Source organism: Serinus canaria, chromosome 14, assembly GCF_022539315.1.
Source record: "Serinus canaria isolate serCan28SL12 chromosome 14, serCan2020, whole genome shotgun sequence".
NCBI classification, from domain to species: Eukaryota; Metazoa; Chordata; class Aves; order Passeriformes; family Fringillidae; genus Serinus; species Serinus canaria.
The window spans coordinates 11,688,374-11,712,429 of record NC_066328.1 but is presented as its reverse complement, the minus strand read 5'-3'; the positions used below and the strand labels follow the sequence as shown (position 1 = coordinate 11,712,429).

The 24,056-nt window shown below is 41.6% G+C and overlaps 1 protein-coding gene across 1 annotated transcript in view; it reads left to right on the top strand.

Annotated features, from left to right (window-relative positions):
* Positions 1-24,056, top strand: part of MAD1L1 (mitotic arrest deficient 1 like 1) — a 348,568-nt gene that overhangs the window by 94,344 nt on the left and 230,168 nt on the right. Inside the window, exon 11 of the mRNA XM_030229927.2 lies at positions 7,784-7,928. Coding sequence (XP_030085787.2) covers positions 7,784-7,928 — 145 coding nt within the window. The remainder of the gene's footprint in view (positions 1-7,783; positions 7,929-24,056) is intronic.

Genomic DNA, 24,056 nt, shown 5'->3' with positions numbered 1-24,056 from the left:
AACAAGTAACACTATGAATTCTCTTCTGAGTCCCTAGTGAAAACTGAGACAAGTTTTCATCACATAACCTGGAGGGGTTTTCACTGACAAAAACCTGATGCTGAAATGCTGAGCTATAGTTTTAGAATTTAGTCAGAGTTATGGTGAGGGTCCAGCACTGAATTGTTCTGCAAAAAATCCCTTAGACAGTTGTGTTTCTGTAAATTTGTTCAGGTAGTCTTAGGTTTAGATATTAAAAAAAAAAAAAGTGACTGAGCAGTAATATACAATCCTCATTTCAATCCTCATTTCACTGTGGAGTACTGTAATGCACATTGGAAATGAGGTCTCATTGGAAAAGGTAATTTGAAAAAGATCCACAGAACCTTCACAAAGCCATAATGAGTCACCAGTCTGTGAGGACTCACTTGCTATATTGCAGTGGAGGGTTTAATGTTTTGTTTTTCTCATCTAAACACTTTGACCCTTCTTATTTTATTAAGATAAGCCATTATCTAGCTGTCAAGAGCCTAGAATTTCTGCAGATTTGTTTGCTGACAAGTTGGTTCAGCACGACCATTCTCCTACTCATTTCTTTCACCACTTCAAGCAAATTTTCCTTTTTTTCCACTCCTCTTTATCAGTTCTTTATTCTTTAGAGCTCCTCAGCTCTCATGCTATTCCCAGATGAGTTTCCCACTTTCTCAAGAAGCATTGGTTGGAATGTATAACAGAAATTGGAAATACTTAGTCACTTGTGGTGTTCATGTTCCCAATTGCTGTTCTGGAGAGTCGTCCCAGTGACTTCACAGCTTACTGGGAGAGACAAGAGTTATTATGTGCACTTTATAAAGCAGATAATATTGGATTGGGTTGAGAAAACACTGCAATGCCTTCACTTGTGTCTGTGCAACAAAGTGAAATCCTTGGCATTTGTATTTGGGGCTGAGTGGTGGGGAAGGACGGAGGTAGGGACTGAATCCCTGTAGTGAAGGAGCAGGAGGAAATACTAGTACGAAAAAGAGTGGAAAGTTTTGACTTTCTTCATCATATTTAGGCACAGCCATGAGTTCCTCCAGCCCACAAGTGTGATTATAGTTTGGTAACTGGTGGGGCCAACTGCATTATTCATTCTGGTTCAGACTGAAATGAAATCATCGAGGGCAATTTTCTGTGTCACACTTCAAGGTCAAATGAGAGTATTTATTATTCCTTCTCTGTTTATCTGTGAATGCAAATTGAATTTAGTGATTCAAATTGATGAAATGTTAGAAATATAAAACTCATCAGAGTCGACACGAAGGGAAATTACTGTGTAGAGCTGGCCAGTGACTTCACCAGCCCATGTACAGGCCTCTGTTTAGATTAGCAATTATTTCAGTCTTTGGGTTTTCTCATTCAGAGTTTTGTTCCAGTTGTTGTCATTTTTATTTTCAAAGAAAAATGTGTAATAACACTTTGAAGCATTTAGAATTTGAATTAGATGATGTAAATTAAGCCAGCTGCAGAGAGGGTGCTTGCATCCTGGCTGGAGAAAAGGTTTCCTTTCAAAATTCTTCCTTGGATTTTTCTTTGAGGGCTTGTTTGTTTGTTTTCCTCTCTGCTGTGACAGTTCTCTTCTTCCAGTATTTTATTGCCTTGTGCTGGATGCTCAAATCTGAGTGAGGGGTGATAGGGAAGGGAGCAGACATTTGGCATCTTCTGGTGCTGAAGCTCCACAAATTCCCTGACTGACAGCATCATCCACAGGGTTGTTAGGAGAGTCAAAATTAGGAGCTGCAAAGTGCACCAAATGAACACAACTCCTGATGAAGTACTGGGAGTGGAGGTGCTCCTTTCCCAGCTCCCTGTAATGCATTTTGAACAGTTCAGTGAACATCTTGGCTGGTCAGTCTGTGCTCAGAGGGCATCTGTGGGCATTCTGTTCTGGGCAGTGTAGGAAAGTGCACCTTAAATTTGTTCTTATCTCAGAATAGGAGTGGAAAATCCTTTTCAGTGAATGTCCTTTTAATGTATTCCATCCTCCATACTTGCAAATGCCACATGCAACTGATGATGCAGGGAGAGATGACACATGCTGTACTGGCTATATGTTGTGTTAATCATCCTAGAGGACTCTTGGTTTTAACTCCTGCTTTTTAATTACTTGCATTTTATTAAGAACATTTAGGATTTGCTTCTCTCCAAGCACTGCAGAGGGAATCTATTTGCTTAGGGTGTAACTGATGTCTGACTTGTTGTGGATTCAGAACAAGAGCCATGAGCATCTGCACATACCAAAGGCCCTTAAAGATTTGTCTACATAAGCTAATATTAATCACTTTGTTTATTCAGCTATCAGAAGAATTTCTCCTGCAGCCACTGAAGGCAGCAGCATTTTCAAGTGTAGTAAGTGCACAGCCAGCAGTGTGGGCTCAGTGGTTTTTAAATACCAGTAGAAGTTTTATTTGCCAAATAAATGCCTTTGGTAGAAGCTTTGGCCTTATAAACACTTCAGGTTTAGAAACTTAAAAAAGGACATTTTTTCTGTAGTTATCTCCCCCTTGAAATATTTTCTGTTCCAGAATTCAGTGATGGATGTTGAAACTTTTGATGTTTCCACATAAAGCCAAAACAAACCACAGACATTCCTCAATTGTTAAGACACTGCTTTCATTCTCATCTTGAGGGTGATGTGGAAGGCATGGTCAGGGCTGTGGCAGTGGTTCTCACCTTGAGTGGCTGACTCAGTGTCTGTTCAGGTGGATCCACCCTGGGTTGTGCATTTTGGAAATGTTCCTCGGCTCCTTTGGGTCACTGCTGTCAGCACAGCCCTGTGTGTGTTGACCCTGCAGTGGAAGGAAGCTCAGGATGCCTGATGTGAATTTATTTCAGTGAATCTTAACTCCTGCCAGTCAATTGTGGCCATTGTACTGGGGCTGGTGCAGAAAATGTGGGTTATTTCTTTTCTCCAACTGCTCGCTTTGGTGGAACGGTGTATCCAAGCCTGATAGTTACACTGTTGGTTAGGGAGTAAAATTAAAGAGTGTCTCCCAGATAAAACATTGTCAGTGCACCAATAAAGCTCCAAATGTGTGTCTGCTTCTTACCCATTTCATCTGGCTGCACTAGCAAAATAATTCTCTTTATGTCGCTCTCTCATTATAAATTCAATGTGATTTGAATCTTCCTTGTGTGTCTAGCAGCAAGGTGATGTATGATCTGTTTACTTTTGAATGATTTGTGATTTATGGAAGCCTGGTGCTGGTGAGTTATACAAAAGATCTTTGAGAAAATACAAGGTGTGAAAACACAAGAGAAAGTTTGCAGATGTTTGCTGAGGACTTGGGAGAAATAAATAGCAAGAAGAAAGAGTGTTTTCCCACCAACTCTCTGTAGACCATTTCATGTAGCATTTTGTGTAGCAGTATTTCATAGGGCTCTCTGTGAGGCACACTTAAAGAATAAATGAAATATAGCCCCTGTGATAACTTCTACTAAAGATGTTCATATTTTGTATCATTTCTCTTTCTGAATACAGTGAGCAAATAGACAGCACAGACCTGTTGGCCCCCACAGCTCCCACAGTCCCAGCAGCAGGGCAGGATTGGAGGGCAGGAGAGGGTTCTACTGCTTCCATATAGCCACAGTTCTGTCTTTGAAGAAGAAAGGAAGCAGAAAGAGATGCCAATCTTATTGTAGTAAAAATTTAGCACCCAAACCTCTGAATTTTGAGCTGAAGTATTTGTAGCACTAAAGTTTTCTCCTCCTTCCTGATGGTGGTTTTTCTTGTTTACTTGCCTGAAAAGTTAAACTAGTTCAGGCTAGTTCAATAAACTAGTTCCATCTGTAGCTGTGTTCTCAGAGCTCCCATCAGTCTTTTCAGCAGCATTTTGTAATGGATCAGTTTTTTCCCTTTTTAACATCAGATGGATATTTTTCTGTATTGCCAAGCGTCACCTTTTCTTTCCTGAGTTCTGTCCCTATTTAAGTCAAACTGTTTTCTTCTTCTCCCTTCTGTTTTTCCTTTTTAATTCCCATCCTGGATGGTGCTGAGGCAACTTAGGCAGAGGCTGAGGGGAGAAGTTGTCTGTGTCAGAAATTGGAGGTTGGAAGAATCCTTGAGGGAGAGCACAGGCAGGCATGTCCTGTTGCTATCCACTGGAAAATAAAAGACATGCTGGAGTTACTCTGATTTTGCTTATGCCTTTGTGTTTGTTCAGAAAACCTGTGGGGGAGGAAGTGGAATGAAAATACCATTTTTGTTCAGCCCTGTGTGTATCAGTTCCCAGGCTGGTTTATGTGCCTGCGTGTGGATTCATTGAGACGCCTGCGAGTTGTCAACTTTCAGGAACGGGTGTTCCTTCATCCAAATGTCTTGCTACAAAACAATTTCCCCTGCTCCTTTTTGCCTCATTAGCTTCTGCATTAACCCTTTTTTGTGCACTCTGACACGAGGATGTTGATGGCTGCAGCGCGTTTCTCTTTCCAGCTCCGTGTGCGCTGGCACTGTCACCGAGTTCTCCCCCTGTGCTCCCTCACTGCTCTTCCCATCACACTCTGCTTTTCTCTTTGATGTGCTCTCCCTCCTGACAGCTGGCCCTGGTAGGTACACGTGTCTCATCTTCAGCTGAGCTACAACATGACCCAGACAGTGTTCCTCTTCTAATTGTCGCTGTGGACCCCTTGTTTTCCTCCCAGCTTCATACACAGATTGCTTCTAGCATCCTGTTTGCTTTCCCTGTTTTGTTTTTTTTTTTAATTTTAGTAACTCTGAGGTGGTAACTTGGCTACTGAAAGGATGGAATGATTAAAATAATATTTTATGGATCACTGGGGGTTGGGGGGGGGAGCTGTCGGCTGCTTTTGTCATTTTTGAAGGAGATTATTAAAATGTATCTTATAGCTTCAGTATTCACTGTGTGCCCTCATTGTTCTCAGTCTTTCAAAGAATATTCTGGAAAATGAAGTTTTATCATTAAGATTGCATTAAAGTGGATTACAGAAGGGAAGAGCAAAAAATGAAGAGTCTCAAACAGCTCAGAACAGAAATATGTTGGCATCTCATTCACTGGGATGTGGAACAAGGAACATTAATAGGCTGATAAACAGAAATGACTTTTTCTCTTTAAGGCTTAAAAGGTTTACTTTGAACTTGCAAAGATTTTTTAAAATGCCACTTCCCTAAGCTTCTGTTGAATGGAGAACTTTGTGCCTCTTTTATTTTATTTTTTAAGGCTCATATTGAGTGAGCAATTACTTCTGAAAAGCCATAGGTGTCATCAGGGTAGAAAAAGAGTGCACAAGTCTGGCTTTAAAGGCTTTTGCTTCTGAGCACCTACTTGCAAATCCTGTTTTGTGTCAATAAGAAGTAGCACTTTCCTTTTGGATTTTTCCTTATAGAAGCAGCTCATGCTGTATTTGGTGCAGTTTCTGGAAGAATTATCACTCTGTCCAAAGAGAGGAAGAAAGGATCTCAATAATGTACTTTGGCATGGTGTGGAGAGTTGTGAGGAAGTTGAATTTCATGCCTCCCATAGCAAGGAAACCTATGGTAGCAGTCAGTTCAGGGAGTTTGAGGATTGTCCTCACTTTCAGAGACATCTCTGGCATTTGAATTTTAGGTACATTAACATCACATTTGTACTGAGGCTGAAATATAAACAGATGAAGGTGTTATTTCCATGCAGTGGCTGAGGAAATTGCCCATTTGTCTCTCTTTGCTCAACTTCTCTCATGTTTTAAAACAGTTGTTTTCCAACCTAGCTTGAAAGTTTTGTATGTGGCTGAATGTCTGTGCTCTCCATGAGACATGAATCTCAAACAGTTTCATTCTTTTGGGAAGGAAACCTAGCACATATCTCATTTTTCTTGGTGAATGTCAAATCAATCATCATTTGTTGGTCCACTCAACATTTATAGAAATAAGTCACAATATTGGGAGATTAAGAAAAAAGATTGCTCCATTGCCTTATCAAAATGTTTTGCAATAATCAAATGTGAGATTTTTGCTGTTTCAGGGTAATTAATCTTATGCTTGCATTTTTTTCTTTTGTTCTGACTCTAATCAGGACAAAGGTTCTTTGATAAAGAAAAAGATATTTGCAGTCTGGTTTCTGTAGTGTGATTTTAATTGTTACAACACATGCATCACAGTTAATGAGGATTTTGTACTTATATTTACCTTATGCATAACAAGGAATGTTGTTGAACAAACTGTAATAAATCCTAAGGCAGAAATTGAGGTTACCAGGAATTAACCATCCTTTCTGCCCTGTTTTGAGGGCAAGCTTGATAGGCTGCCCCACAGGCATGTTCCATCACCAGAGATGTTACTCTTGGCACAGGTGCCCTTCTTATCTGATTAATTAAAGCAGGTGCAAGGAAGCAGTGGTGCCCTGGCAATGGAATTTTCCAGTTTCAAATGCAGATGTGAAGCCCTCTTGATGAACCTTCCCACCTGAATACAGTAATGAAGAGACTCTTTCACAGTTCCCAATTATTAAATTGGTTTGTGAATGGCTCCAAATTGAACTGGAGCTTTAGGCAAGTTTCTAATTTATCCAGTGCTTTAAAACAAATACTTTATTCAAAGAGAAGGATTTTGAGGTAGGGAAACAGCTGCTTTGGAATTCTTGTGAATTCCTACATGCATTTCCCAAAAAATACAATTTGGTGACCTGGCAGTGCAGGTTGTACTTGATTTATGTTAGAAATGTTTTTTAACTATTCCCTTTTGGATCTATCTAAACAGTACCTTAACAATAGTGTTATTTTATTTAAAGCACTTTTATTTCTGTTCTTTCAAATATAATGATGAATAAGACCCCTTGGAAGGAATCATAAATTTTCCAGTGGTGTTTCTAGCGTTAGAAAAACAAAGTTCTTCTGTTCCTGACTAAGCTGGAGATGTTGAGTTTGATCTTTCTTGCTTGCTTGAGGGTTTTTGACTTGTGTGCAATACTTTTATTATTTCATGTCCTGCTCACTCATTAAATACTTAGTGCAGTCTTGGATAAACTCATCATATTTAAATCATGAATTGACTCTTAATCACAGGAGTGATTCCACTTTTATTTTGTTATTGATCAAGTGCTTTGCCAGCAGCTGGTGTGTGATGAGCTGCTTGATGTGAGCCTTGGAGCAGCTGTCCCTCAGTGTCCAGCAGCAGGCTGTGAGGCTGAAGGGCACACGTGGAGAGCTTCTCCAGGAGCTCACAGATAATTGTGCATCACCACAGTGTGCTGCATGGAGAACTGAGAAGAGGGCCAGGCTGTTCTGGTTTAACTGAGAATTATGTCCACATCTCAAAAGAAGTGCTAGTCACCTGCCCTCAGAAGACATTTCTCTTCCAACATAGGTTGCTGGCAATGTGCAGGTAGTGTGGCTGTAATTACTTGCTGAGTACTATCTGTCAGTCAAAGCAGATAACAGTAAAACTGCTTTTTCTTCTCCTTTGTTAAAAAAAATGAAAAGATCCAGTGGAACCCAAGAGTGTGGGTTGTTTGGTGAAAACAAGACTCGTTCTCAAAGGCAAACTGATTGATTTTGAAACAGATTTGCAATTATTTAAATGCTTCCTACCTGTGAGGTTCCAGTAATTGTCTCATGCTGCTCAAGAAGGCTGTCCCTGGGGTGGTTCTTCTCTCACATCTCTTTCTGACAACAGCTGATAATGAGAATGCAGCTGTCCAATTTCCAGTGGTGCAGCTGGAAGATGAGAGTGACACAGTCATGGTCATGCTTCTCCTCTGAGGCATTCCTGATGTCTCTGATGCTTGAGAGGCAGCACTCAGGAGTTACAGGTCTGTCTTATCTCTCCTAGTGCCCGGATGCTGGAGAAGGCCAGGCAGCAGCTGCAGGAGGAGATCCTGTGTGTTCAGAGCCAGCTCCTGGATGAGAAGAAGAAACGGGAGCACCAGGAAGCGCTGGTCAGGCGGCTGCAGAAGCGCGTGGTGCTCCTCACCAAGGTGAGCCTGGAAAAGCACATCCTTACTTCTTTCTGCCAGGTGCAGTCCTTCCTATTTCTCCTTTGTTCACCTCTATAACTGGTGCTACAAAACTCTGGAGTTTTTGCACAATGGGTGCTGTGGGAGACATGAAACCTGTCTTTAGGGCTTCACTGGAATGGAAATACCAGCGCATCCTAAAGCTGTGCTCGTGTTCCCCCAGCTGGGCTCGTGCTGTGCTGAGGATATGTGACTTTGTCTGAGCCTTGGCATCCATGTGAGGGCAGAGAACTGAATCATGTTGTTGCTGGAGTGTTTTGAGCCACTGAAGGGAATTTATAATGGCTTTGGCTGCATTGCCTCCTTTCCTAAAGAGAACGAAGTGGCAGCACCTTGTCAACTGTTCCTGTGGAAAAACAATTTACAGGGAGTAAGAGATTTGCCTTCCTCTTACGCTGGAAGTCTGTTCAAATGTAATGGCAAGCACTAGACCAGTAAATTGAAAATACGTTTTAAGATTCTTTCTATAGAATATATCAAAGGGGTCTGCATCATCCTATATCAGGTGTGCTCTCATGATGAAATTCTATACAATAATTCTGAAGTCTGCAGAGCATTGAAAATTTTATATTAAATTCTGAGAGCTCGCTTTCCACAAAGGGAATAATAATTTGCTGTAGCCAGAATGAGAGTTACTTCACTTTCCAAGAATACTCCTTGCAAAACTTCCCCCATCTGAGCAATCTCTCTGGTGTTATAAAAGCTGCTCACGTAAATGAGCTTATGTGTGTGCAGAAGGTCAGACTCCAGTAGTCAGAGCTCATGAGAGGGAGCCAGGCACATCACCACGTGGGGAGGCAGGAGAGGAAAGAGCTGCTGTGGTTCCTGAGCTTTAGACTTTGATTTCCAGTGTCAGTGAAAGCATTTTGATCGATTTTAATTGCGCTGCGCCCAATTTTGTGTAATTCCCATGTCATTGTTGAGCCAAAGAAGCTGTGATGTATGGTGCAGTAAGCAGGGCTCTTGAAGCATGAAGCAGCCACTTTACAAGAGGATATTCCATCAGATCTTCTGACTGCAGGGTTTGATGCCATGGAGAGTCACAGAAGTGCAAAGAGGAAAATGACAGCAGTTCTTTCAGCCTCACATTGAGGCAGGCACTGCAGGCAGGGTGGATGGACCAAACTCTCTCCATGGAAACAGAAAAGGCATCTCCTCTCAGCCCTTCTCCTGCCCCAGCAGCAGGCAGCTCTCTGTAGTGTTCTGGTTTGGGACTGCCATGGCTGGATAAGACACAGGTATAAACTGAGCCCTATAAAAATCCTATTTTTATAACCTTTTCAGCTGTCTAATATTGTGCTGGACTGCTCAGCCCTGAAGGAAGTTTCTCCGATGGTTTCTAAAATATTCCCTTTGTTAACTTATTTCCAGTGCTCAGCAGAAATGCTTTTTGTCATAGAACACAAAAATATCATTACTTTTCTTTAAGTACTGGACAAAACCACAGCATTACTTTGTCATGTGATGGATTGTACCCTGAATTATATGGAAAGACAAACCTTTGCTTTGTTTGCTGTGCTCCCCCTGAGGAGGAGCATAGGAAAAGTTGGAAGTGTTCTTCATTAGACCATGGCAAATAAACTTGTGTTTTGACAGGGGAGGTTTTCAGTGTGCTCAGTCATTCCTCAACTGACCTGTTTTGAAAGAATAAAGACTTTGCTGTTCTCTGAAAATTTATATTCCATCCAGAGAATGCTGGGGTCCTTTGTGAAGGAGTACATGCATTATGGTACTTGGACAATCTATCCTCAGCACTGTTTCTCCTGCTGGTTGCTCTTCTCATGCAAAATCAGAAGAAAGAATTTCATTTAATTAAAAAAAGTATGATATTGTGATTTAAAATGAGATTGAGCAAATACATTTCCTGTCAAAAATAATTATTTTACATTGAAAGCATATCACCTAGAATGGTATTTAATCATCTAATTAGTGGCATCAGTACTGTGCTGTGCTTTTATGTAATTTGAGAATGGAAAAGATGAGTTCTCTCTATTCAGTCTTTGTCTTGTTAAATAGGACTGTGAAAATCTAATTTGGGGGAGAGTATTATATATATGATTGAAATGCTATTGCTTTTGAAAGTATGACTTCTGCATTTGTGCATGTTTGACCCTCTGCTAGGGCAGTGAATCAGTTCCTGTGTGCTGAGCAAACAAGGCCTGGAAGGCATCAGAGGTGTTCAACAGTGCAAGTTTAATGCTGTAACAGTTTTCCTTTCTTTGGGCTCAGGTTGGAACCTGGAAGTCTCAGTCCTAGAATATGTTTTAAAATATTAATAGAAAACAGGAAGTTGTTTTTTGTTTTGGTAACAGCAGGACCAAATGTTTCAGTAGGAATTTTACTCTCTTCAGGGGGCACTTGCTTTGCTAGTCTGACTCCTTCTCACTGCTATGGCTACTGATTTTTTCTCCAAGATTGAAGCAATATTTTGTGGCTTTTACAGACTGCCAGTCAAACTTGTCAGTCAGCTCAGTTGCTGCTTGCCACAGTCTCTGTCTTGGTTGCTCTTGTATTTCCATTCCAGTGCATTTAACCTCTGTCCATTGCTTCCTTCCGTGCCTTATTTGCTTCTTTTGGGCTTTCTTGATCTTACTTGGGCCTTTCCAGTTGGTTGGAAGGGACACAGTTGTCAGTGTGGGATACTTCAGTGCATCCCTACAAATCTCTGATAGGGCTGGAGCATTGATAGTGCTCCAGCCCCATCAGTTCCACTGCTGGGTGTGGGCTGGTGTAGGAGCTGCATCCTGATTATTCCTGCTCACAAACTGCTCTTCAGAACATGTTGGTTGATCATTTTGTCCCACATGCCCTTGTAAATCAGGGCAGGACTGAAGTTTGCAGATTTACATGCATTCAGTGAAACATAAGGCTGGATTGGGACACCACTGAGGCTTTTGACATTGATGGCTGGGAGGTTCCTCCTGGAGTGTCACTCCCTTCACTTAAGGTGATGAAACAGAAATTGATGTTTGAAGGGATGGATTCACTCTCTCTCTCAGAGATCTGCCTGGCTGGCTTTGCTGTCTGTCATGCTTTTGCTTTCCCTTAGCTCAGAGTTTTGGGAAAAGCTTTCATCTTTGCCTTAGTACCTGAGGTAGTTGTGATACAGCAGTCCTGGGAGATACCTGAAATGCTGGGGAAACACTTAGTCCACCTCTGCCCTTTTGCCTCTTTGGTTTACTGCTGCATTTGCTTTGAATGCCATGTTTACTCACACAGCTTTGTATTTGACTTTTGTGTTATCCTTAAGCTTTTGAGTGTTTCTCTCAAAGAAAGACAACTCCTGCTCTTTGTTTATGAAGTGGACTTGTTAAAAACAGTCAATTCTGCTACTGAATGGCTAAAATTGGAATCTCTTAGGAAATTTTATATGACATAGAAGCCTCCTAAAATGAAAAATCCTTTCTGAAAATCCTCATCTGAGTGTAAGCAGCTGATTGAGTCAGTATTTCATGGAAAGCCAGCTCTGGTTATTTATTTCAGGAGGGCAGTTTCCAGAGGGCACAACTGGGCCTTGTGCAGCAGAAGTGTTGCTGGAGAACAGCAATAAAGGCCCACTCAAAAGCTCCCAAAGCCCTCTGATGTGAAGGGCCAAAGGTTGGCCATCATCTGCTCCTCTCCTCGAGTGGTTTTACCTGGTTGTGATCAGCCCTTCCTGTGTTCCTTACTTAGCTGCTGCCAGGGTTCAGACCTGGAGCCTCTTCCCCTGCACAGGTCCAGTTCAGTGACTCCTGAAAGCAGTGATTCCTTCTGTGCCCAGGAGGAACTTCTGCAAGGAGCTCTGGAGTGCATGGGATCAGCCCAAAGCCCTGCAGCTTTCACCAGAGACAAAATGCCCTGCTTCTTGCAGCCAGGGTGTGATCCTTTGCAGGAAGCTCAAAACTCAAAATGGGAAGCCCAATTTCAGTTACTCTTTGTAACTTATTCCAAATTAGTCTAATTTGTTCCCAAAATTGTGGGTTTTATGAGTGCACACTGCCATAATTGCAGCCCTTGCTCTCATCTAAGGCACAACACAACGACTGAACTAAGCTGCTTGTGTTGGATGTTGCTGTTTCAGTGTTTATTTCCTGTCTGTGCACTTTTCTGCCTTTGGGTACTCTGCTGCCCAGAGAAGAGACTGAAAAATTCCCTTTTGTTTCCTGGGCTCTCAACCAGATCATGTGATATGATAAGAAATCTGTTTCTATTGAGACATAATTTAGGCCATCACCATAAAAGTTGGAGATTAAACAAGTATTGATTAACCAACTCCAGCTGACTGCTGATACCACATGTTCCTGGAGATATCAGTCAGTGTGAAGTATATTAGTGACTCCCAGAGCTGAGAATGGTAAAAATGCATCAGAAATGGGACTAGGTAATTAAACTGTTCATTAAGCGTGGCAGATGCAGAGTTCATGACTTGATTTGCCATCTGCTTTGTTTTGTAATCAGTAAAGATTTAAAATAATGCTGATGGCTTCCCTGTCATATTGGGTCCTGCAAGATGTTTTTTCTGAGGAGGTAGATAGATGATTTTAAAGCACAAGGAAGGATCTTAAAACTTCTGGGTGTGCAGCAAAGTAGGTGAATTAACCCTTTTGCTGGCATATGTGAAAGATAAATTGTAAATAGTCAGTATTGCCCTCAGCAGCACTAGAACCAGGCTCTTTGGCAAAGCTCATCCTTGTGACAGACTTTTTGGGCATCACACCCTGAGCTGTGCTCTGCATCCAGGCAGCACAGCAGCCTTGGGGCAGCTCTGAGCTGTTCATGGGGCTGTGAGCAGTATCCAAAGTATCCAATGCTTTCCCTGGCTGTTAGCACTCTCCCTCCTTCCTTCCCTCAATCCATGGCATGATCCTGTGGATGGCATTTCAGCAGTGCTGTTGCAGGTGCATTCCCAGCTGTGCTGCTGTCCATACCTGGTTGTTAAGTGCTGCCAGCCTGACCCTGGCCAGACCTTTTCCTCTGCTCACTGTGTCTCCCTTTTGCAGATTTTTATAAACCTTTCTTTTTAGGACTGGCAAATAAATACATTTTGAAGTGATTCCACATCTCTCTCTTCAGGGATTAAGCAAGGCAGGTTTTGTGAGTGCTTCCTTGGACCATCTGTCCTTGAGAAGAGGGGACAAGACACTCTGTGTTTGAAGGAGCCTTTTAGATTGAGCACAGGTCTCTCTAATTTCAACTTGATTATATTAATCAGTTAAACAATTTCAGAGAAAAGGTGGTTGGTAGTTGGGGGTGGAGGAGGATAATAGCAGAAGGAGACAGAAGATCATTAACAGGTGTGGGAAAGAGGCAGAGAGAGAATTGCTGCCCGTGGGGTTCAGGGGCTCAGAGCAGGTCACTGCTGAATTTTAATCTTTAGTAACCAGTAGCATCATCAATTTTAATTCCCAGACTGCTCTTGTAGGGTGCTTTTATTAAAGAATGAAGACCACCAGGTCAGAGATGAGGTAGGTGGTTTTATGAATAATTCTGTGAGCTGCTGTTAAAATGCTCCTGAGTTCAGTCTGATGAAGGGTGGTTGCTGGGCTTCATGTTGTGATTTCCACAGGAGTGTCTGGGTTACTGGATAAAGGGTGCTGAGATTTGTGAGGAGAGAGCAGGATTTGGGAGTTTGATGACTGTTTCCATTGACATTCTTTGTTGAAGTTGAAGAAATATCACACTTTTCTTTTGTTGGTCTCTGCTTTCTGTCTCTGAGGACAGGGAAATGGAGTTCTGTGAGGAGTCATTTTAACACAGTTTTTTGGTTTGTTAGTTTGGTTTGGTTTTTGTTCCCCTGTATAACCCAAATTTGTTATGGGTTTTTTTCAATAACTTCTTCCAGTTACTTGCTGTGTCATCTTCTAGTCCTGATCCACTTAACCTCCTCCTGGAGCTCAGGCAGCTGCCCCCACATGCAGTGTTGGAGCTAACTTGTTCTTTCCCTGGAATAGATACCCTGCCAGATAACTCCACAAATATGTGTTCTGAAATCACATTTCCTGATTAATTTTTATTATTTTTCGTGTGAATTACTGGTCTGCTTTACCTTTCTTAATCATTTTGCAGTTTGCACTGTGAGGACCTTTAAACCATTTCCTCACCTTCCATACCTAACAGCCTGCTAGGATCTGTTGACCTGATTTCAAGTATCTCTAGGTCTCAGAGTCTGAAAGTGATTTTTTTTTTTCCCCTCTGTCTGTACCCTCTAATTTGTCTGCTTCTGAGTTTTATTTGGCTTTTAATGGAATGGCCTAACTCCAGTTTTCAAGGAAGTTGCTACAGGGAATACAAAAGAACAAATACAAATTTTATCAGCCTCAGCTGTTCCCCAAGTCACTCAGCCCTGCCCCTGAAGAAGCACAGCAGTGTTGATGGTTTCACCCTGGCCCTGCCATGAACCAGCCATAGTATTTATTGAAATGGTTTCATCTGCAGCACTGCCCTTTCTGTTGCTTTCTGAGCACAATCCCACAATACTCCAACAGCAATTTTTGCAGACACTTGTACAGTGACAAACTAACTCTGTGCTGATTTATACTAGATGCTTCCTTATATTCATTACAAGATCCTATTTGCATGCTTGACATTTTAAAATACTGTGTTTGGAATGTGTTATTTATTTGGAGACCTTTATTAAGCAACCTCAATCTAAGGGTTTAATTGTTACTGATAGCTAAGAGTATAATTACCTCAGTAAAATATCATGGCTATATTAAGCAAATGGCAATTGTCTTCCAGAAGAGAATGAGTACAAGCCATTTTCCTTTGAAACAGGTTGTTTCATGAGGTCTGCTAATATCATTTACTGATGCAATTGCAGAACCTCTCCATAAAGGATGAATAAGGAAAGCTGGGATCAGTGTGTGTAGAAGGGACTGGCTGCAGCAGTGTTGAAGCAGAGCACAAAGACCATTTGGGAGGAAGAAGAATCTTTAAATTAAACCAGAAAATGTTACTGTTTCTGAAGTGTGTTTTGCAGATTTTGGAATGGCAGAAGAGTGTGGTTTTGCTGGTGTGTTCTCCCAGAGCAGTGCTTGGTTTTCTTTTTTACCATTGTTCCTTACTTTGCCTAACTTGGTAATAAGTTTGCCACTCACTTTTGACTCCATGAAGAAAGTAACAGAATTGTTGAGTTCTCCCTTCCTTATCCTGCTCCAAAATGACTTTTCAAAGCCTGAGAGTTCCCTTAGTTTCACTTGTCAGTCTGCATTTGTCAGAGGTAGCTCTGGCTCTGAGATGCAGGAGCTGTTCCCAGGCTGTGGGCACTGGAGTCTGCCTTTGTTGCTTTCCACTGCATCCTCTCTAGTGAGACCCTTTCCTCTTGATCTGTTGTCCTAATTCCTCCTAGCTCGTGGATGAATTTGCCTTTTCCCTGACTTTGGGTATTGTACTCTGTGTACCCTGTGGTACCTGGAGGAATTTGTCCCTTGGAGGCAGGAAGGTGATGTGCTTTGTTAGAGCTGAGCTTTAGCACCCGAGGGCTCTCACCGTGGGGATGGTGAGGCTGAGTTCAAATGGCCAGCCTGGAGGCAGAAGATGAATTGGCCCCTGGGCCTTGCTTCCCTTTCCCTTTTAGAAGCATAAAAGAGTTCATAAAAATTATCTTAGCAATTTTCTGGGAATTGGTTTGGTGTAATTCTTTCTCTTGCCTTATTATGTGTCTGGTAAACCTTGCAATGATAAAAATACAGAGTTCATTATTATCTTTATATCTGATGTTTTTGAGGTGGAGGCACAAGGACAGCCTCTGTATTCTGATTGATGTTATCTCTGACATAGCTTCTATTTAAGCAGCGAGTTTAGAGGGTTTTTAAAAATTTTATAACAATTCAGAGTATGCAGCAAGTTAAAAGTTATGTTATTTTATGAGGTATTTGTGAAGAACAATAGGAATGTGATCTTTTTTTTCCCCCAGAATAATGACTGGATTCTGCTTTGTTCTGCCCCCACTAGATATTAATGCTCACTGCTAAGAGGTTAGATTATGAAAATTAGAAATATACCCATAAAAGAATTTATATGACCTTCAGTTCTCATATTTCTCTGAGAGAAAGGACTGTAGGACTTCTAAAGGTAAAATATTCAATAAAAAGAAATTAGGTTAATCCAATGTTATGGCTGAGAATTTAAGCTCACCCAGGTCAGGTAATTCAAAGTTATAGTTCCCTTGATGCATGTGCTGTAACATTTATTCCTTAGCTGCTCAGCTCTGAATTATGAGGGATGGTTGAGCAGGTCTGGCAGGGAAGATGGATGGGTGCAATGAGGGAGTGATTGTTGGGGGAAGTTGGGCAGAACAAACCTGACTGCTGGGCAGGGGCTTGGGCAGCATCCAGGGACAGGGAAGGGGTTTCAGATTTCTGAACAGCAGGCTCAGAAATACCAGCAAGGCTAAGCTGCACAAAAATGGGGGTTTGGTTTTTTTTTTTTTTTGCAATTCTTTGTTCCTCAGATACTTATGGTTTGAAGGCATTCATCTCACTGCCTCTTACAGTGGTGGTATTTCCACAGGAACTGCAGCTTTGAATCTCTGACTTCTCTCTGTTTTAATTCTCAGCCATAAAACTGGATTAACTGGGTTTGCTTCAAGTTGAATTGCAGTGAATTTTTTTTTTTTTTTAATTTTTTAGGATAGGAGAGAGAGATAATTAAGTAATTGCACAGTAGCTTATTCCAACATGTGATGGGAGCCTCTGGTAAGAACAGCTGCACTACTCAGACACCAGTCAGAGCATCCTTTCAAATGAAGACCCAAAGTCTTTATAAAACTGAAGGACTGTCTGGAGAATTGAGGAGTTTTGGATTGCTCCTGGCACAGGATCATGCAGTACTGACTATTTTGTTCAATGTGTGCTCACAGCATCTCAGGTCAAGCATTGCTTAAATTGATGAATATATTAGAAGTCAAATGAGGTTTTACAAAGCATCTTGGAAATGGTCTCTGACCCATGATTTGTTGCATTAAGGAGAAATGTGCTGTTCCCTCTTTTATGAGCACATTTGTTTAGGTAGTGTTTCAGATAGAGTCGACAACTGTTTAATAGAAGCTATAGAAAATTTGAAGAATTGGTGTAGTTTCAGTTAATTAATTTTGATTGATATAATGAGATTATTATGTTACAAGTTTCTCACTATACAGAACAGCTGCTGGGTTTTTTTTTAGTATTATGTGGGGCAGGACCTGTGAAGAATCATTAACTGTGAACTTGCCTGTTCAGGTGGAACCAGTTTGGGACAGTGGGGGAGCTGAGGCTTAGTTCTCTGTCTCTATGAATCCAGAGCTTCAGGATTTTCCTAGAAAGATCAATGCCTTTTTGAAGTCAAGAATTTTAAAAGGAATCAACAGGTAAAGTGTGAGCATGAGACAGGAAAAGAGGATATGCTTTTTACACATCAGGATGATGTTGGACTTGCTTTCTGTCAGGAGGAGGAGATCTCTTCTCACAAGAGTCTTCTCATTTGTACAGGTTGTATTAGGAAGCTCCTATAACCCTGTGGAAAAAAGCATCCAAGCTGCTTTTTTAGCACAGGGAATCATGGCCAGAGTAAAGTTTAAATTTGTCTGTGTGTGCATCTCCCTGGTGTCCTTGGGCATCAAAGCCCAAGGATTCCTGCAGATGTGTTCCTTTGCTTGCCACGGTGTTGGGTGGGTACAAAGTGCCTGGGCTTATTCCAGTTTGTATCAATACTGGGGAAAATGGAAACCTCACCCTACTTGGGCTTTTAGTCAATGTTATTTTGAGTGCCACAAGGCTGTGTGCAAGGAATTGAGACCAAGTGGTTCAAGTGAAATTTGCTGAAAGAGTGGAGCATTTTAAACTTTTCCTGCAAGTGTTTGAGAAGGTTTGTGCTGATCTCATGCCTGGGAGTTGCAGGCACCTGAGGGGCTCTGGCTTTCACATCAGTGGCAAATATTTTTCACAGCAAAATGTGCATTCTGCTGGTTCTCTGTGCCAGCCCATGCTGGAACTGCAGGATGTGTAGTTTTGCTGCAGCTGGATGCTCTTCCCCCCTGAGATGTGAGCACACTTCCCCTGTTGGGCTATTGCACCAAGCTGGGGCTCGTGTCTGCCTGTCCTGAGTACCTGGAGGAGCTGTGAAATCTAAATACAGAAAGAAATGCATGGCAGGACTTGGGGCTCCCTGTCCTGGTGAGCAGTTGAAGAAGAGATTCAGACCATGACATGTAGCAGGTCCTAGGGAGAGCTTGTGTAGAGTTGGTAGGTTTGCAGTGGGGTGTGCCTGGAGCCCCTTGGTTCATCTTCATGGGACAGAGCCAAGAACTCATTCCCTCTTCAAGGAGGGGAGATGCTCTTACTCCTTTTGAGCAGCAGAGTCTTCTCTGCAGTGGGAGAAGCAGCTGGAAGAGTCCCTGCTCCCACACTCATTTTCCCTGCCTTATGTGGGAGATGGGTTACAGGCAGGTCCAGGACCAACAGCTTTTTATTGCTTATGTGGATGGGAGAGGAGCTGGGAAGACTCATTCTGTGCATTGAACTTGTGATTAAATTAAAGATAAACAAGGATGTGGAGTAATGTTTCTTTCAGGATGTGCATATACCTTCTGCAGGGTGTTTGCAAAAGGAGTGTGCAGCTCCCAAAATGATCTAGTGTCTGAATTAGAAATTTAAGCAATTTAACTCCTCTCCTCAGTTCTTGCTTTTTCAGGCACATATATAAGCTGCAGAAGTTTTATGTTTTGTGCTTGTAACAGGAATTCTGCTCTGTAAATAGTGTTTTCAGCTTTGCAGATAAAGAAACACTTTCTGACTTTAATAAATTAATTTTCTGTTGATAACATACTACCTTTGGAGACCAACTTTTCAGGTTGACATTTCTATTATATTAATTACAAAGAGAGGAGAAGCTGTGCTTGTTTTGTCATTGGGAAATGCCATTTGCAAAGTTATTGGAAAGCTGACCTTGTCAGAAGTGTTATTGCATTATCCCTCAGTGAGGGCCACCACAACTGAATGACAAGAAAAAAATGCAGAAAGAAAAAAGCAATTTCAGGAGATATAATGAAATCAAAACAAAATGCCTTTTATCCCTCTCCAACGTGAAGATGTTTATTATGATAGTGTATATAAGGTTGGTGCTGGGGAAAAAAGTGCTTGTGAACCATTCAGGATTGTTTTTTAAAAGTGAAAATCACCCTACAAGAGAATTCTTGACTTTTTGCATGAAGTAAACACAAACAAGAGGCAGTGCTTACTCCAGTGACATCTCTCCCACTCTGTTTTCACTAAGTATCCCTGTCCATTATCCTTTTTTCCTCTTGTTCATGCTGCACATGAGGCTAAAGGGGCTCAGCCTGCATGGAGCAAAGCCCCCACCCAAGGACTGCACTGGGGGTACCCTTTGCCACCTCATTACTTGGAGAGATCACCCTGGAATCATTTTCTTTCCCATCTCTGGTTCACCTTGACAGTCCTTTAAGTAAATCTCAGCTCTTCTGTTTGCTTCTAGCAAAATGCCAAGCAAATAATCTGTTTTTCTGTTTTCCCCTCCCAGTTTAAAACCACAGAGCTGTTAGTTTTCTCAGAGCCATTCCTTGTTCTCTCTGAACACTGAGGAACAGCAAGGGCTGTGCATTCCTGCTGTGCCTCAGTGTCCCATCCAGGCACAGCTCTGCTGAAAGCCCAAGGTGATTGCCTTCTCCTTCTCTGCTTTCCTGTGCCTCTAAACAATGCTGTGCAGGCAAGTACCACTCAGCTTAGTGGCCATTTCATCTTTGAACATGTGGGGCACAGCAGGACATGCTGAGTGTCCCATTCTGCTCATCCCTCTGCTTTCTCCCTGTGCTGGAATTGTGACAGAGGTGCAGGTCACAGGTAGCTCAGTGTGTGATTCATAATGGAGCCACAGTCATCACACTTGAAAAGCTTTAAATGAAATCTTTTCCACTCAAGAAGTTATTAAAAAAGCCCTAGAAAACTGTTTAACCTCCTTCTGTGTGAGGCAGCGTGTTTCTTATGTAATATCTATGCACATGAATTTGTCATGTGTGGTGTTAACCTGAGGCTATGTTTGTAGCTCTTGTGTTCCAATATTGGCTTTTTACTTGCATAAAAGAGAAGAAAAAAGCCCTGCTGAATTCCTTGAAAACATCCTAAATGGGATGCTGAGGAGCTGTAAATAATAGCCAGGTTTATAGTTTAACTCTCTAGGGGTATATGCAAGCTGAAGGGTGTGAAACACGTGTTCTGGATCTGATGTTTTCCTTCAGATAACACAAGGAAACCAGAAATGCAGAAGTAATGAAATGTGCTCACCTTCCCTGCCTCACTTTCCTCTCTGCCTGCACATGGATTTGAGCTCTGAGGTTCTGAAGCTCCTTCTGCTGCAGCTGTTGGTGCATTTGCTGCATTGAGCTGTGCCCTCTGTTGGGGTTTGCTCCCTAACATAAGCAATTTTTTGATCCCTCCAAGCAACCAGCTCAAGCTGACTCATCTAAATCTGTCTCCCTCCAAAATGCTGTGACTTTGAGTTCTTGCTAAACTCCACCTAGCTAGGCTGAGTTTGGGGTGTTCTTTTGTCTGTATTTATGTTCTCACTGCTTCTCTCTTTGCTGAGGTAATTTTTTTCCTTAGTTTTCCTTGAAGAAGAGGGAGCAGGGGTGTGGAATGGTTGCCCCTCATCAGCCAGCAGTTTCACAGGCTTGGTTTCAGTGCCAAACTGCTCCACTGAAGGAACTGGATCTTTAACTGCAGCCAGAACATCCAAATAAGCATATCCAGTTAAATTAATAATAAGAACAGATAAAGAACTTCCTGCCAAGCCTGGCTGGTGGGCAGGGGGTCACACTTTGGCTTGATCTAGAATTCCCTGGGTTTTGGATGTTCTTCAGCTGACAGAACCTGCTGGCTGTTCCTCTCAGCTGCCCTGGGATCATGGCTCTGCCTCCCCGCGGATGAATGGCTGCCTAACGATCTGCATCCAAAGTTTGGATTTGTAATTAACTTTCAATATGCTAAAAGGATGGCTAATAACATTAAATGCAAATTACAGAGTTCATATTCTTCATGCAAATAAAACTTAAGAAAAATGGTATCTTCTCATTTTGCTGCATTGTTCAGATGTAACAAGCATGATTGCTGCTCTCCCCAGGGACAGCTTTGGGACTTACAAGGTTTATTCATCCAGACCAATGAGTTCTTTTTCCTGGCAATTTTTTCCCCCAAGAAGTAGTGATAAGAAATTCTGAGGGGAGGGGGGGGAACCTTCTTGATACATTGCCTGTCCTTTCTCTTTTTTATGCTGGGACTTAGTCTGGAGTTAACTGTGTTATAAATATCTGAGTATCAGTGCTTGGTAGATTTAGGAGAGCTCTTAGCAGCTAATGAAGGTTAAATGCTGTCTATTTTGGGAACCTGAATGACGCTGTCACTCACATTTTAGCAGTACTCAGTGTCTAGAGCTGCTTTTCTCCTTCTCTCATTCCTGTGAGATGGGGAAGCACTGTTATGTCAGTTATAAAAGAGCATAGGGAACAGAGATGCTTGGGTGAAATAACTGAAGACCTGAGCCCAAGTCAAACAGGAGTGCTGTGGAAGAGCTGTGAAATCTTTATTGTACCTCCTTCTGAGAATGTTTGGTTTATTATGAAGTCCCCCAGTGCAGACTGCAGTTTTCTGTGCCTTAGCTATGTGACAATGACCTTCCTTCAGGTGGCAAATCCTTTGCTGCAGCACATGTGGATGTATTCCCTGACTCTGCCTGCTCTGCTGTGTCAGATCAGCATTTCACTGATTTTCTACATCTTTTGAGTCTTGTCATATCCTGGAAGCACCTGGTACTGTTGTGGTGAACCTGTGCTAGTACAAGGATCTGATTTTTTCCCGGTGCTCTGTTGCTGAAGTGGTTTTGTTTGTGGAGGTTATGGCTGAAGTCCCTTCCCTCCTGTCTGTGAGATCTGGCTGGCTGGCATGTCCCTAGGGATGTCATACCTTCCAAGGTTGTCAAAATAAAATCCTAGGAGGTTGTGGTGTAAAAGCTGCTTGTGTGCACACTGTGTGAAATCTCAAGTTTTTCCCTTCCCCTCTTCACACACTTACATTCGTGTGTGGTTTTGCTCAGTCTGTTTATCAGCCTTTGCTCATCTGTCATTATTGATATTTTTAGGTGCTCTGGAATGCCTCACCCCTGTCTCTAGACTCTACTGACATTAATATTTTATGTTGTCAGCTCACATCTTGCTGCTTGCCCTTGTTCCACTAGGCTAATAATGATCCTGAAGGAAACTTCTGGCTCCAATTCTCAGTGCAGCCTCCTGCTAATTGCTTTCCATGGCAGGGAGGGGTGGTGTGCTCCTCTACCAGCCAGCTCCTACCAGCTGGTATTTGCCTTTCTCATCATGATTAAAACCCAGGGATGCTTGGTCATTTAAACAGACTTTCAAACCCTGTGCTCACTGATTCGCTCTCCTGTGAGTTCTCTCAAAGAATTCTTAACTGGTTCAGTTTAAATTACTTTCACAAAAGCTCCTGCTTATCTATCTCTATTTTATCTTGTTACACTCAACTCAAAGAGATGCTTTGAATTCTGGACCTTCTTAACTAATTTTCCTAATGTTCAGGTGAAACTTCCTTGCCAATGACTCTAATTTCCCAGAACAACCTTATCTCTGCCTTCAAAACAGAGGAGGATGTCTGCAGTCTGGTATCTCCAATAGGATAGCCATTTTTAATGATAAATCATTTTATTCCTTTTGTCTCTTAACACCTTTGTTATTTTTTGGTCTTGGGTGAATATCCAGCTTTGAGATTATTATTATATCTTCTTAGTGCAGTTTAATTTCTTGAAGCATTTAGCTGCCTTTATCACAGTTCTCTGGATAAAATAGAGCAGAGGAGCTGATGATTCTTTCTGGAGCCTGGATCTTTGCTGGGTCAATGTGCAGCTACTGCCACTTGTGCCTCTTACAGACTCAAAGGATTGCCCTCTTCCATTTCAGCTTTGTTTGGGGCTTTATGTTTTCATGGTGTTGAAATTTGTCTGCCTTTAAAATACAAATTAATATTATTGCTGTTGCTTTTATTTACTTGATATTCTCCATTATATTTTACATTTACATGACCTTTTCTTGCTTCATGCAAGTATCGTGTTTTTCAGTATTTTGATATTTGTATTTGTTTGCATCTTTATGAAACTGGTAATGTTAAAAAAAAACCCCTATTTTATTTCAAATTTTGTTAAAGATATGAGCTACTCTTGCAAGTTTGTGTATTGCAAGAAGCAATTTCTGAGCTGCTCATTCTCTTCTCCCTGTACAAGTGTCTGAATATCCCGTGAGATTTCACAGTGCTGCTGTGAGTAAACAAATCACTGTATTCCCAGAAAAGTGAGAGTGGATCACAGCTGCTGTCACTCCTGCCTGTCTGCAAGATGAATCAGAGATGTGCAGCTGTGGGCAGTATATGGAGCTGGGTGGTCCTGTTCTCTAAGATCAGATGGAGATTTCAGACCTGTTATATCTCATCTAGGGTATTACTTTGTGGATTTTTCCCACTTTTCTTGTCCCTTTAAAATTTATAATTAAATTTTATTTATTTGAGTTATTTAATCTTAATATTTCATTTTATGAAACAACCTGATTGGTGGCTGCATATTTATTTACAGGGAGGAATCAGCTGAGAGGCCATAGTTCAGGCATTGTCTGTGCCAGGTATTCTTGCCAAAGAGCAATCTTCTAACTAGTCCTGGATGTGATTATGATGTTCTTATGAACTTATTCCAATTTCACCTTTTATTTGGTCTTCAGAGCTGTTAAGGGCACTTTTTATGGTGTTTCTCTAGTCTGGAAAATTTAGATCAGATTAGAACATAACTTTTCAGAGCTGCAGGAAGTAGGGCATAGTTTGAAGAGGATTAGTGATCAGTGTGTATAAGGACTAGTCTGTGTAAGGTAAATCTTAGAAGGAGCACCTTCATCTTAAGTAATTTATGTGTCAGTAGAGATTTCCTTCTTTCTTCAGCTGCAGTCTGTCATGTTAAAGGTCATTTTATTGAAATTCATGCTCACATATTCATAAAAGGATGCATTCTTCTGAGCATTAGCAGTCACCAAGTTTTTGAAGTTGCCATGCTGGATCTTTTCTGTATGTTTTA